The following is a 15,391-nucleotide window of genomic DNA, read 5'->3' as shown; positions in this document are numbered from 1 at the left end:
AGCAAAAATTTTTATTGAATAAAAGTATTACGTTATTTCATTGTGTGTATTATTTGAATTATAAAAAAAAAATTGTAAATAAACATTGCATTGCCGCTAGCAAGTATAAAAATACAAGTGATTTTTAAAAAGAAGAAAAATTAATTAATCATCATTGATATACAAATTTAAATAAAATCAGTCAATTCGTGAAGTAGAAATTGCTTAAATCACATTCAACTTCACAATCATCTAAATAAAATCCCCTTTAAAAATACATTCTCAACTTTGATTGAAACACTAAATCAGTTTTAAAATTATTACAAATTTATTCTCGCAGCTTTAAACAATGTTTTTTTGTTTTCAATTATTTAATTTTCTATGTTCTCTATCACAGTAAAATTATATAAAAAATGAGTATCAAAACATGAAGGTAATACAAAATATAAAAAAAAATTCCCTTTCGTTCCTGCGAGAGTTAAATTAATTTTCTATACTTATTCGCGAAAAAATAAATAAAAAATTACGATTTACAATTTGACCGATTTTTGTCAACATTCACATTAAAAAAAAGTGTATACGGTCTAAAAACTTATACAAGCTACTTATTCTATTTTTTCTTTTTTTGTAAATACGTCTGAAAAAATCATTTAAAAAAAAAAAAAATCGCATTTATAAAATTAATTATTCGTCTAATTCACCATTTTCTACTTCTTTTTCTGTTAATCCATCTAGATCGTGAGAATTCTTCATAGGCGAAAGTGACAATGATTTATTGTGAATATCTAATCCAAGTGTTATTTTCAATAGTTTTAACACTCCCTTCTTGTCGCCAGTCTCATTTTCTATTTTGTGAAAAAAAAATTTAATGTGAAAATCAATTAATAAAATCGTTTGCAAAAAAAAATAATAATTGAAAAATATTTATGCGCTTCTAAAATATTTTTTTTTAACTCTTTTTAATTAAATGAAAAAACAAATATTTACCCTCATTGCCAGTGATTTGTTGCTCTAAATGCAATTTTTCCTGTGCTATTTGGTACATTCCTTCTTCTATTGTTCCTTCACTTAATAACCTTATTATTCTCACGGGTCTGAAAGAAAAAAATTAATTTTTAAATCAATTTATTGAATATTAAAAATAAAAATTCTTTGATTTTAGTAAATTTACTTGGTTTGTCCGACACGATGACAACGATCTTCCGCCTGTTTGTCATTGTAGGGATTAAAATCAATGTCGTGAATAATAACAGTATCTGCAGCCGTTAAATTAATACCTAATCCACCAGCTCTTGTCGATAAAAGAAAAATGAAAATCGATTTATCGTGAGTGAATTCATCAATCATTTCTTGTCTCTCAGTTACTGGAGTTTGTCCATCCAATCTGAATAAGGAATATATATATATATTATTCTCCATTTAATTTACCTTCTTTGTCGGAAAAATTCTTAAATTATTAACCTGTAATGCCTATGATTTCTGAGTGTTAAGTACTCTGTTAAAATATCCAAAACCATGGTAAATTGACTAAAAATTAAAATTCGATGTCCTTCCTCTTTTAATTTTGGCAAAAGTTCATCGAGAGTTTTCAATTTTCCCGATTCGGGAATCAAATCTAATGGTAGACCAAAACCAGCAATGCTCTTGTATGTTCGTGAAAGTTGATTTATCTGATAATCAGACATCCACAATAAATCTTCGAATACATAATTTGGATTCTTTTGTTTATAACCAGATTCCATGGCGAGTCGCTTTGATATTGTCTAAAAAAAAAAAAGAAAAAATTTATTTTGGAAAAAAAAAGATTAATAAAAAATAGAAATCGAATCTCAAACCTTTAATTTATCTTCAGTATAATAAGATCTAAATAAAAGTGGATGATTGGCGAGTTTTCTCAATTGCATCATCATTCCAACTCCATTAATAATATTATTTTTATTAGCTTCATCTGAAAATTCACTCAATAAATTCCCGTACATTTCCTTTTGTTTTTCAATCATTGAAATTCTCATAACTTCCTCATTTTTTTTTGGAAGATCACGCAATACTTCCGATTTTAAACGACGTAATACAAATGGTTTCATTATTTGTTTAGCATTTTTCACTTGCTCCTGCTCAAAGAGTGGCTTATCTTTGTTATCCTTCGTTGCTACTTTCTACGAAAAATTTTTTTTTTTAATTAATTTCCAAAAACAAAAAATGAATTTTTCGATACATAGATTTTTAAATACATACTGGATTTTTTGAGAATAAACTTTTGAGATCAGCTTGCTTTCCTGCAAACATTGTAGGCATCACAAATATTAAAAGTGAAATTAATTCCAATAAATTATTTTGCAATGGAGTTCCAGTTAGAAGAATGCGATGTTTCGCCTGTATAAAAAAAAAAATATTAAATTCTCATTTTTTTTTTTTTTTTTAAATTCTCTTACATTAATTTTGACGAGATTCTCGTAACGAATTGTTCCCATATTTTTAAGCATGTGCGCTTCATCGAAAATAACATATTGAATAGGCATCACGCGAAACAATCGTCTTTCCTCCGGTGTACTACTAATAAGATTATAAGTCGTCAAAATAATATCAACATCATCTAAATCACCACTACGCCATCCCATTCTCATATCACGTCTTTCATCCTGTGAGCCATAATATTTTACCACATTTAAATCAGGTGACCATCGTTCTAATTCGTTACTCCAATTTTCTAAACAAAAAAAATGAGGAAATTTTATTAATATTTCATATTTTGAAATAAATTTTCTATCAAAAATATTTTTTACCCATTGTAGAACTGGGAACGACAATTAAATGTGGTCCATCATTTTCATCATAGAATCCTGATTCTTTGAGATAAGTGAGAAATGATATAACTTGAATAGTTTTACCAAGACCCATTTCATCGGCAAGTATTCCATTAACACCATGAGCATGCATCACAGCTAACCAATTTAATCCCACCATTTGATAGGGTGCTAATTTCAAATTATCAGGAATTCCCATTGGTTGATGTGTAATTGTCGATGAACCAGCAGCAACGGCTTTTTCCATTGTTGTTGATAGTCGTAAACATTTTTTCATGAGATTTTCCACAACGCTTCTTGTTGCCAGCAACGTCTAGGGGGAAAAAAAATATTTAAAAAATTTACACAGTTGAATAGAAAAATAATTTCTTATTACCTGCGCCGAATTCAAGAGTTCAGTATCTAAAAATTTATTATTTTGAAATTTCCTCACAATATCTGACCAACTAGTAAATGGTCTAGCTGCAATAATTGCATCAACTTTCTTTTGTGTACATTGATGCATTAACAAAAGTTCCGAGGGTTGAGCAATTTGCATAAAGTCTAATACTGCTTTTTTATCACCTGACAAATCATTTGATATTTCAATATCTGAATCTTCGTCGCTGAAAGGAATTTTTAAAAAATTTTTAATTCAAAAGTGAATAAATTTTTGAATAATCTGAAAATACAACAAAATAATATACCTGTCAAACACTTTACTTGAATAATTAGCTTCATCTGAATCGACATCACCATCCTCTTCATCATCTCTCATTTTTCTACGCTTTTTATTACGTTTTTTACCTTTCGAATTGTGTGCTCTTTTTCGACGACTATTTAATAATTCTTCAGCCTCCTCAATATTCCATTCGCATTTTGCCAATATTACTTCAAGTTCCTAAAAAAAATTTTTTTCCATGTAAAAGAGAAAAAGAATGTAAAATTTATTATAAATGAAAATTATTGTACCTCGGAGTCTTTTTTTGGAAATAGATTTAACAGGTACTTAATTTTCTCTTGCTTTTCATTAGATTCAGAGCCTCGATCAGAATCTGAATTGGCAAGTTTTGTTGGACTTCCAACATCACTGTCACTATCTTCAATACGATTTACTGCTTTTCGTCGAACTGTTATTTCGGGACTCATATTACTATCGTCGTCGGCTAAAAATTTTAATTCATAATAAAAATTTCTTACTATACAAACAAAATTTATAAATATAAAATTAGTTTTATAAAATTCGATTATTAAAAAACACATTGACATAAAGAAACAATTCTCATTTATAGAGAGATTAATAATTCTAATGAAAAATAATTTCAACTTACACGTGTTCATTTTCTTCACAGTTTTCTTAAATCTGAATCTTCGCAAATCTGTAATAAGGCTGGGTTTTATACTTTTAATCTTCTCTTCAGAATTTATATCAGACATTGCATCAAATTAAATACAAAATGCATGAATGTAGAGAAAAACACATTTTTCTTTTCTTTTTGTCTTTACAAGATATAACCTTAGAAAAATTTAAGTTCACTTGCCCAGTTATTGTTATTGAACGCTATTTAATGTTTATTTCGTTATAACTTTTGCTTTTTAAATTAAATAATAAAAAAAATTTGATTAAAAATTAACGGTATGAAATAAATTGTACACTAACAAGGGGAAAAAACGGTGGAAAAATCGCGTCTTTCTTTCTGAGAAAAAGAGGAGCTCTGCCCTGGCGGAAGATGCGCGAGGTTAGGTTTTTTTTTTCAAAGTCCTGAACGCACCTGTCTGTCTCCTTAAGGAATCATTCTCTTAACGTTAAGCGATAAAGTAGATTTCATTATTATCCTATCCTGTTCTCTAACGTCAAGTGATAAAGTAGAATTAGTCATTAGTTACTTTAGGTAAATAATTAAGTTTCAAATCAGTCGTTAAATTTAGTATTTCTGGAACAGTCTTTGAGAAATGTGTTATCCTTTATTTTCCAACGAAGGATGAATCAGAGTGAGTTATAAATAAGTTTTTAAGATAATATTAAAGCAACTAGAAAATAACTATATGTGTTAAATAACAAGACTGAAAAATTGAAAAACGCCGACAATCTTTTTGTATTGCCCTCCATCATAAAACATATGATATTTAACGATTTAAACTTGTATATGAAAAGGTAAGATTTTTTTTCAGTTCAAATATAGTAAAATTACACGATTTTATAACAAATTTGTGTTTATGGGAAGAATAATAATTTTGAGGTTATGAAATTTATTTTATTGATATATAAATATGTAAAGAATAATAATTTTGAGGTTATTAATGAGATAAGTAAAATTTCATGCATAATAGATATGAATTAACGATATATATGTTTAGTTTCCTTCTAATTATTAATTTTACAAAATAAAATGAAATGAAAATTGTGAACATTGGGTGGTTTCAAATGAAATAAGTTTCCCTCGGAAAAAATTGCTTATTTAAAGAAAGAAAGTTTTTGAAAATATTGTTCAATATTATTATTAAAATTTTTCTTTATATTTGAGTATTAAAGAAAAGCAGTTTATGCACATAAACCGTTTATAATAATAATAATAATAATAATAATAATAATAATCTAATCCGGAGACGTAAATTTTTTGTCAAAGTTTGAAATATTGTATATCCTTGTACCATCCTGCTGTGGGATTATGTAGTAAATTGTAGAAAGCTGAAAAGACTTGTTTCTACCTGCATTTTCTTTTAACAATACGCTGGTGTTACTCTCGTAAGTTAACAAAGCAATCTTCAATAACATCTTTTGTTGTTTTTTCCCAAGGGCCAATACAAAAAAAAAAAAAAAACTCAAATTTAATGTTTATTATATATTTTTGAAAATATTGTTCGTTTTAAGTAAATCATCTTTTCCAAAGCCATCGCGATATACTCTTTAAATTTTAAACAAAAAAAAAATAAAATTAAGGGGAGGGACCGCTGAAATTTTAACCTTTCAAAATTGTGGCTGTTTCATGTTGTCAATTTTTTTTCAGTTAATATTGAGTATATTTAAAACTGTAATATACTATGGGAAATTGATAAAAAAATTAATTTATTAATAATTTTTAAAATAAAACTCGAAATTTTCAAAAACTAAAAATTTAAATTTCTTTCACAATCTTTATTATTTTTATTACTGATTTTTTTAATACACTTTTTTCAAGATTCTAAACAATTAATCGTATGCGGATTTTGAAAAAATGCAACTTTTTTTAAAAAATAAAATTTTTGAAAAATAAAAAATAAATGCAAAATTTGTTAAAAATAACTTTTTTTTTATTTTTCATAGTGAAATATGATTTCAGGTTCTAAAAAAAAATTGTAAAAAAAAAATTGTTACCCCTAAACCAAATAAATTATTTTTGGTTTAAATTTGATCAAAATTATTCCTTAAAAATTCAATTTCTTCTACAAATTTTATTATTTTTTATCGATAATTTTTTTTGTAGACTTTTTTTTCATGATTCTGAACAATCAATCGTGTGGTTTTTTTTTTAAATTTTAATATTTTCAAAAAATAAAATTTTGAAAATAGTCAAAAAAAATTTTTTTTTTTAATTTTGATAATTCACAATAATTTTAGATCCAAAATAGTGTCAGAAAAAAAAAATTGACACCCTCAGGCCTCGGATTATACGACTTTTTCGACTATTTTCGACTATTTTCGACTTTTTTTCAAAAATACGACTTTTTTAGACTTATTTTAATAAAATGCGACTATTTCGACTTTTTTTTTACATTTTTTAAACAAATTTTTAAATAAAATATATTTTTTTTAGTATAAAATTCTGATCTTCTTCAGATCTTCTTTATTTCAATTATTTAACAAATTTTTAACTAAAATTCTTCACTAAATTAATTATTTTTAATAATTTTAATGAAATTCATCACAAATTCAATTATTTCAAATTATTTTTCAATTAAAATTTTGATGAAATTTAACAATTGTTTATAATTTTAAAAAAATATCAAATAAAATTACCAAAACTTTTTAATTCAAAATCAAATAAAGTTCAATTATTTTCAAAAATTTCAATTCAAAATCAACTAAAATTCAATTATTACCCAAAATTTCAATTCAAAATCAAATAAAGTTCAATTATTTTCAAAAATTTCAATTCAAAATCAACTAATATTCAATTATTACCCAAAATTTCAATTCAAAATCAATTAAAATTCAATAATTATCAAAAATTTCAATTCAAAATTAATTATTATCAAAATTTTCAACCAAAAATCAACTAAAATTAAATTATTATCCAAAATTTCAATTGAAATTCAATTATTTTCAAAAATTTGAATTTAAAAGGTTCTAAAATTTTCTATCGAAAAATTTTTGAATATTCAACTTTCTGAAACCATTTTGGAATTAAAATTCAATTATTTTCAAAAATTTGAATTTAAAAGCTTCTAAACTTTAATTAATTCTAAAATTTTCCATCGAAAATTTTTTGAAATTTAATTATAACTCTATGGAAATCTGAAACCATTTTTCAATTAAAAATGGTTTTCAAATTATTGTATTTTTGTCCGCAATTTCTAATCAATTTTTTAGTGAAATCATCAAAAATTGTTAATTAAAAATCACTTGAAGTTCAATTAATTTTTAAAAATCTCAATTGTAAATCTTTGAAAATTCAATTACATTTAAAAAATGTTATCTGAAATTATTTGATAAATTATTTTTTTAGTTTTGTCAAATTTAATTATTGTCTGAAAATTAACAAAATCTTTTAAAATTCAATTATTTCTAAAAATTTCAACTTTACACCCTTCCAAAAGTATTATAATTTAAAAAAAAAATTTGATTAAAAATCTATAAAATATTTTTATTAAATAAAAAAAAATCGACTTTTTCGACTTTTTTTTAGAATATAAATCGACTAAAACGACTTTTTTTGTGCCTTTAAGTCGATCCGAGGCCTGCACCCTTTATCAACATTAATTTCGATGAGTTGAAATTTCACCGATTCCTCCCCTTAAATAAATTCTTTAAAAAATTAATATTATAAATTAAATTATTTTGGATTTTTTTTTTTTTTTTTTTTTTTTTTTTTTTTTGAAATGAAAATTGAGAAAGGTAAAATATATAAAATAAACTATTTGCAAATCGATTGATCATGTATTAAATAGAATAACGTATGGTACAATGATTAATAAAATAACAATATACACAAAATATGTATATCTACAATCGCGTGTAAAATCACTGCTATCGAACAGTCAAGAAATATTGACTTCGCCGCCTACTTTATATATTTACTCTCTGCATTTCTACGCATAACAGTTTTATACCTCAACTACAATATAATAGCAAAGGCAAAAAGACCATAGTCTACATATATGTATATATATATATATATAATAGTGGTGTACTAAACCACCCGAGTATAAAAGCGTCCATCGCATTTATTTATAAATTCATTTTATATACTGTTTCGTGTGTTTATAGAAACTATTAAAAAACAAAAGAAAAATAAAAACTATATAGTTGCCATAATTTACAATAATGTAAATCTAAAAATAGTTTTAAAAAAATCTAACCTTGAAAAAATTGAATTTTTTTTTTAAATATTAAAATATACCAAAAAAAAAAAATCTTAGGCACGCGATAATTTTGAGGCGGACGCAAAAACGATCACATGTATTTTGTTTTTATTTTTCATTATCGACTAGCTATATAATATACAAAAATCATTCTACATTTTCAATTCGTTGATTTAATTTTTCGCTTATATAGTTTTAACAAAATTTGACAATTTCGCAGTTTATCACATAAAATAAACACACGGTTTAACGTTTCTCTCTCTCTCCTAAAAAAAAAAAAAAGATTTATATTACAGATATTGTCATGTATTTTGTACAAAAGTGCAACTTTTAAAAACAATGTAGTTTGCCTGAGCTTGAGATTCAGCAGCAATTTTTCGTCATTTTCTCCATAATTTAATCAAATTTAAAAAAAAAATACAAATTTTCATACTTATTTTTCTGTGAATAGTACCAAAATATTTGAAAAATAAAATCTTTGGATGAAATGATTTCGTTATTACATCTAATTTGAAATACCATTCGTTTTCTTTTTTATTAAAAAAAAAAAAAGTCTTGACACTAAAATACTTTTCTTTGACTAATACATATATATATATATAGAGTGATAAGATCGTAGTCATTGGAATGCCATATACTTTTTTAGATTCAAGTAATAGAATGAAAATACTAATTTTCTTTCAAATGCAAACAAATGATTTTAAAAAAAAAGTCTCGATTTCTAAAAAAAAAAATCGTATCCTGCCATTTCCTGCTTTAATTTTTCGGTCACAATGTGTTGTTTATTCATTAAAAATATAATAAATCTTAGAAAAATATTCTCAATTAGCTTAATCCCTTGATTTAGAATATTTACAGAAAAAAAGGTCTACAGAATTAAAAAAAAATTGAATTTGCAATTACTTTTCTTTGAATTTTTAAATTATAATTAAATCAAGGGATACCACTGTAGAATTAAATTTACATATAAATCTGTTATCAAAATTTTGTTTCTGTATTCGGCATTTATAAATTTTCAATACAATGGAACACAATGTGAACAGTAAAAAAATTATCTTGAAAAAAAAATCTCTCAGTTAAATTGTCGATCCTATCCTAATATCTAAAAAAAAAATAAAAATTACTATAGACAAATTGCTACGACTTTAGTGCGAGGCAAAATCACAAACTTTCGAACTACGTATATATATATTTATAATATGTACATGTATGCGAAGCAGAGAGATGGTCAATGGAAAAAAAAATGTAGGCGATGATATAGAGAAAGAGATAACAAAGATTTTCATAATGAATTCCTCGTATATCTGTACAGAAAAACCGAATGAAAAATTTCACTTTTTCCCCACAAAGAATCTCGTTGTTGTTTTAAAAATGAAAATATATCTCGCGGATTTGTGCGCTTTCGCGGAAGCTCGCTGCTAATTTAGTTTGACATAAAAAAAAATTAAGCCAAACATAATCAGATGTTAAAATTCTGCTTCTTTCCCCACTGCATAATCAGATAAAAAAAAAGCGAGCTGCATGATTCTTTATAATCAAATTAGAAAACTTTTCATAAAGTAAGTCACGATGAATGTTAAATTCCATGTCATTACTTTTTGTTTTTTTTTTTTTTTGTTGTTCAAACGGTCAGTCATTAAGAGTACCAACATGGTACAAAAGTGTGCGCATCTGCTCCTGGGAGCAAAGATTTAGATTTGTTGCAGCCTTTTGTTTTTTGCGAAAGGTGCAGAGTAGCCGTTTTAGATTTTAAATTTGTATGATGGAAAAAAAATAATATGATAGCAGCAAACACTCTATAAAACCCTCGCAAACGCATCACTCTTGATGACGTGACACCACAACTCTCTCTCTCTTTCTCTCTCGTGGACTCGTCAGACGTCATTCTGAAGAGAAGGGTGCACCACGAATAACTCCACCCCTTAGCGCTCAATGCGCTGGTTTACTGTAAGCTGCTTGAATTTCCAAAATACTGCAATAGGTTCCCGTCACAAAACCCAATATACCAAAGCATATAATTGCAATGTTCTTCCATAATTTCCAATTCCATTTGCCAAGTCCATTTTCATCATCCCAAAATGTCACCAATTCAATAACCGATGGAAACATTAAACCCATTGTTGATAGACAAACGGCACCAACTAGTGAAATAAGTGGTCCCAAATTTGGTACAGCTATTGCCACTCCAACTGTGAATATAACAAGAACAATACGCACAAGATATTCACCAGCAAGTTTTCTCGAACCAAAATATTGTTTCAAATTCTTCCATATTATTTCCATTGGTACATAGAATTGAAGACCGTATGTTAAAAATATGGCAATTGCAATCATCAATTTCACTGATTGAGCGAGAATTTGATCTTGATCAAGATTCAATGTGATTGATTCCAATGTGCTCTCACCATATTTTAAGTAACCAAAAAATCCAACGACACTGTAGAGTAAAACAACGAAAAACATGCCAATGTTCAAAACTCCTGGACAACCAGTAAAATGATTTGGATTTTTCATGTTGTTCTCCAAAGGCATCACCTGCAAGAAGAGATACATTAAAAATGATTAATAGCGGAAGTGGATCTTAGGATATTTACTAAAGGATCATTGAAAAGATTTGATAACACAGGCCAACACTGATTTTGGTGCGGCAAATGTCAGACCTGTTTTTGATATGATTTTTCATGCTGAACACAAATCCGTAAACGAAAAGTTCCTATCAGCCTCTAGTTTTTGAGAAAAACGGGTTTTCAATGTTCAAAAATCGCGTTTTTGGCTAACTTTCAGTACCTCTAGCACTGAAATAAAAGGTCGTAGAACCTTCCACTTGGGCTTAAATTAAGGCTTAATGTTTCAACAATTATCCCCAAAAATGACCTATGTTGCACTTTAGACTACAAGCCCTAAAAATTATATTATTCACTAATAACTTCAAAATTGTTGGTAACCAGTATTTAACTCTAGTCAATAAAACCAAATGTCCCGAGTGGAAGGTTCTACGACCTTTTGTTTCAGTGTTAGAGGTACTCAAAGTTAGCCAAAAACGCGATTTTTGAACATTTTAAACCCGTTTTTCTCAAAAACTAGAGCTGATAGGAAATTTTCGTTTACGGATTCGTGTTCGTCATGAAAAAACCTATCAGAAACATGTCTAACATTTGCCGCACCAAAAAAGTTTGCTAATTTTGTTGGCCTGTGTAAGTTATGGAATTGAAATAAGAGACTGTTTAGAAGGTGGTCGTCAATAGGGACAAAAGAAACAGGAAAAAGGTTTTTTAGATCAAGTTGAGTTTGTATTGGGAGTTTAGAACATAAATTTTACAATAAGAATAAACTTACAACACCAATTCCTTCCAATGCAAAGATGGCAGTTCCGAAGAATAGAGGAAGTTGTGAGAAACTGGCAAACTTGGGTACTGGGCCTATTGGTGGCAAATCATCAAATACGTAGTAAAATGTAATACCCAATCCTACTGCCACAAGACAATTGGCAACCATTGAGAATGGTGCTAATAATTTTAAATTCCTTATGAGACAAAGTGCCATTAAAAATGGCAAAAGTGCCGCCATATAAATTCGTTTGTCCACATCAATCTCAGCATGATGATCAACAACTTGCTTTAAATTATCGGCAACAAATACTATATACACGCAACAACAACCAAGTAAATCGATTACTAGAAACGAATTTATCGTCGCTCTGTAAATGAAAAAAATAAATTTTTTATATCAATTTTTTGTTTCGCATAATATACAACTAAAATCAGGTATATAATTAAAAACTGATAACACAAATTAGAGATAATGAATCCAAAGAAACTCATTATCATTTTATTGATAAATTATAAACAAACAATGGAAATTCAATTCTTGACAAATTAATGGTTTTGTTTAGTTATGATTCATTTTTTTTTATGAATCATGAAAGATTATCTTATGAAAGATAAAAAAAAGACTGTAAAAAGAAAGGTGGGTCAGACCTTTTATATTTCGACCAAAGTCGTTGCGGCCTAATTTAAAAAAAAATTGATACTTGCAGTACTGATTCTTTATGATATGCAGAGAACGAAATAAAAAGAATTATTACAAAAATTTCTTTATTTTTCTCAAAATATGAGTTTAAAGTGAAGAAGATCCGGAAAACTGTCACTTTTTTAGCAATTATAAAATATATAAAAAAACATATAATAATTGTTAAAAAGGTAAAAAAAAATTATTGTTTCTTGTTTAGAATGAATTGATTTATTATTTTCTAATGATTAAATTAGTGAAAAAATTAAAATAATTGATAAAATATGTCTTTAAACTTCAAGTTAGAAGCAAGTACAGTTTTAACCTGAAAATAATGTGCAATTTTAAATCGCCTATATCTCCTAAAATAGTTTCGCGACCAAAACGGAATTTATATGGTGCGCGTAGATTTCGATCCGATTTAGCTGCTGTGCAAGTGCCAATTTTTTTTATTTTTCTTTAACGGAGATATTCAGTTGTAAAGTTCGCAAAAATGCAGAAATTGCGAACTTTCAACTCAATATTTCTTTTATATTTAGTATATTTAGTCTGACCCCAGGTATTAATTTAATACCGACTTCAGGTACTAAATTGTCATTTGATTCTAATTTGATACCTAAAATCGGCACTGTTTTAGTACTTTCATTTTACAGCGAAGGAAAAATTTGAATCTTTTGAAAACTTACTTGGCCAATCTCGCGTACTTTTGCACTGGCTCAGGACCAACAAGAAATGCCGCCTCAGCGACATCGGCAAATCCTAAACTTGGCGTTTGTGTACGTCTGCAAAGTGTGTGAGCACATTTAACCAAAATGTGTACACAATAGGTACAAACAGCACCAATTAAGAAGGTGGCAAATAGCCCAACGAACAAACCAGCGTTCTTAAAGGCCAATGGCATAGCAAGGATCCCGGATCCCAAACTTCCTTTAAGCAAATGAACCAATGTATCCCAATCCGATGTTGGATGAGCAAGTTTACGATGTTCAAAGGGATCGTACAATGCTGCTTCTTCATCATTTGGCCTTTCCACAAGTGGTAGAGTTGAACCATTCGTAACCGTAATTGGAACATCATTTCTCTCACACTTGTATCTGTAAAACCGTGATTGTTAGTTTTTCCCATAAACTCAATTGTCCACTTAAAATTATAATACTTAATGGTAAATTACTTATATATTCCCATACATACAGAGATTCATTCATTTTATATATATATACATAGAAATATATGTATATTAGTCAATTTATCGAATACCTAACAGGATATAAGGATTCAAAAATCAGGATGTCTTTGATTCAAAAATCTAAAAACGGAATTTTATAATATCAACTATCTAGCGTATATATGCAAAAATATAATTAGTATACAATATAAAGGATGCTATGATAATTAATTCGTTCCTAGCAAACATATAACAAGCTTTAGTGTAATAGTATTTTAAGTTGCGTGAACAAAAAAAAAAAAAAATGATATATTTATAAAAAGCAGATCAAAGACACTTTTTCGGATGACTGGAAAACAGGATAGACATCATGCAAATGATATTTCGAATATTACGCAAAATCATTCACTCATTTTTATTTTCTAAATATATATATATATATGTTAGCAAAAAAAAGAAAAAAAAATACTTTTTAGAACCCGATATAATGATATGTAATGAGTACAAAAGTATATAATATATTATATAGTTGTTGAGTTCAGGTTTTAATTCGTGCAAATCGTTTTACTTTGTTGATGACGTTTTTATTCGTATAGGAAAAAAAAAAATTTATGAACGTGCATGTGCATTCGATGATGACTCGTATTTATGTTTCTATATGTGTGAACTGACCGCATCGACAAAAGACATTATCAGGTTTCCTGATTTTTTTTTTTTTTTTTTTTTTTAATATGCAACAAAATCCAACGTGAAATCTGATCAGTGCAACTAAATAATTTAATGAAGTGTCTAGGTTAATTTCTATCTTTATAATTGAAAAAATCCACTCTTGAGAAATTTAAATATTCTAGATATTCTGATAATAAAACGAGTTACAATTTTTTATCAGCGCCACCACATGTTTTTTTTCCGAAAGTCGTATAATTATCATTAAAACTCATGTTTAAAAAAAAATTAGTCTCCTTTTGACTATATTTTTTTTTAGTTCTATCACACAATCATAGGTTCGCTACAAACATTGTCTTATGGCGGCGCTACTGGTTTTATTACACGCTTTTATTTCCTATATAATTAGAAATAATTAACATAAAAAAAATAAATACAAGGTAGAATTTAAAAATAATTTATTAAGTCTTTTGCTCGAAGCAAGTCAGTTGTTTCGAAAAAAAAAAATGAAAAAAATTATCAGCAAACGCTGAATGGAAGTTTTTGAATATGTGGAAGTTTAATATATATATATGTATAAGTGTATCTCACACCATGTACGTGTTTTTTTTCATTTTTGTTAGATTACGTTTCTATATTACGATAGATATTATTGATAATAATTAATACAACTAAAATTCCAATTGTTTTTACCAATGACCCGTGTCTCCTACGTGTATATTATCAACTTTAACAAAAAAAAAAAAAAAAAAAAAAAAAACGCAATTCACATATTCTACACGCTTCACTCGTGCAAATAATCACGCATTTTTTTTTTTTTATATTGCACTACAGTTTTGTTTATATTACATAAATTTATATCGTGTCCTGCTTTTTGTTTCAAAAAAGTCAACAGTCACAATTTTACATTCTACTTAACAATGAGATTCAAAAAACATTTTATCAAAAAAAAAAAAAAAAAAAGAAAAAATAACCAACACGACTCATAAAATATTTTATTTAGTCATTTCACTTGGATGTTTTTTTTTTTCATTCTCATTAAATGTTTTAATAAATTTTTGAATCTCTGCATTTTCTGTTAAGGAATGTGATGTGTTTGCGACTTTTTTTTGTCATATAAAAACTTGGCAATCATGTTTATTTATATATAAACGTGATTGCAATATTTTGTAAATTACAAAAAATTTAGCGCTGTGTGTAATATTAATGGCATTTTAAGATTGAAGTA

At 27.0% G+C, this 15,391-nt stretch overlaps 3 protein-coding genes across 5 annotated transcripts in view; 1 reads left to right on the top strand and 2 right to left on the bottom strand.

The window, feature by feature from the left end:
- Positions 1 to 284: 284 nt before the first annotated feature.
- On the bottom strand, positions 285 to 4,501 carry LOC127280750 (SWI/SNF-related matrix-associated actin-dependent regulator of chromatin subfamily A containing DEAD/H box 1 homolog). Its single transcript, XM_051303990.1, has 12 exons — positions 4,094 to 4,501; positions 3,735 to 3,928; positions 3,470 to 3,663; positions 3,160 to 3,388; positions 2,763 to 3,096; positions 2,412 to 2,686; positions 2,215 to 2,352; positions 1,815 to 2,135; positions 1,441 to 1,742; positions 1,151 to 1,363; positions 967 to 1,073; positions 285 to 824 (listed from the first exon to the last, which is right to left on the bottom strand). The coding sequence occupies exons 1-12, from the start codon at positions 4,197 to 4,199 to the stop codon at positions 664 to 666; spliced, it is 2,574 nt and encodes an 857-aa protein (XP_051159947.1). The 5' UTR covers positions 4,200 to 4,501; the 3' UTR covers positions 285 to 663.
- Positions 4,502 to 4,652: 151 nt separating this feature from the next.
- Positions 4,653 to 15,391, top strand: part of LOC127280749 (kinesin-associated protein 3) — a 53,628-nt gene continuing 42,889 nt past the window's right edge. The window contains exon 1 of one of the 2 annotated variants that reach the window (XM_051303987.1): positions 4,653 to 4,754. The gene's annotated coding sequence lies outside the window, so the exon portion shown is untranslated. Of the gene's footprint in view, positions 4,918 to 15,391 lie in introns of both variants that reach the window. The other variant, XM_051303985.1, reaches the window with a different exon arrangement.
- LOC127280754 (proton-coupled amino acid transporter-like protein pathetic) overlaps positions 7,880 to 15,391 on the bottom strand; it is a 30,979-nt gene continuing 23,467 nt past the window's right edge. For both annotated transcript variants that reach the window (XM_051303999.1, XM_051304000.1), the window contains 3 exons: positions 13,019 to 13,426; positions 11,661 to 12,021; positions 7,880 to 10,859 (listed from right to left, as the gene is read on the bottom strand). In XM_051303999.1, the coding sequence (XP_051159956.1) occupies positions 10,254 to 10,859; positions 11,661 to 12,021; positions 13,019 to 13,426 (1,375 nt within the window). In that variant the 3' untranslated portion in view covers positions 7,880 to 10,253. The remainder of the gene's footprint in view (positions 10,860 to 11,660; positions 12,022 to 13,018; positions 13,427 to 15,391) is intronic.

Source organism: Leptopilina boulardi, unplaced genomic scaffold, assembly GCF_019393585.1.
Source record: "Leptopilina boulardi isolate dan_hultmark-lab unplaced genomic scaffold, ZJU_Lbou_2.1 LbouV2_249, whole genome shotgun sequence".
Classification (NCBI taxonomy): Eukaryota; Metazoa; Arthropoda; class Insecta; order Hymenoptera; family Figitidae; genus Leptopilina; species Leptopilina boulardi.
Note: the sequence above shows the minus strand (reverse complement) of the source record. Positions and strands in the feature narration are given on the sequence as shown.

Bases quoted from the DNA above. Each gene is read 5' to 3' on its own strand.
- LOC127280750 (XM_051303990.1), bottom strand. From the start codon at position 4,199: ATGTCTGATATAAATTCTGAAGAGAAGATTAAAAGTATAAAACCCAGC. The intron at 2,136-2,214 runs GTATGTATTTAA...AATTTTTCGTAG, and splicing joins GTTTATTCTCAAAAAATCCA to AAAGTAGCAACGAAGGATAA. The intron at 1,743-1,814 runs GTTTGAGATTCG...TTTTTTTTTTAG, and splicing joins ATACTGAAGATAAATTAAAG to ACAATATCAAAGCGACTCGC.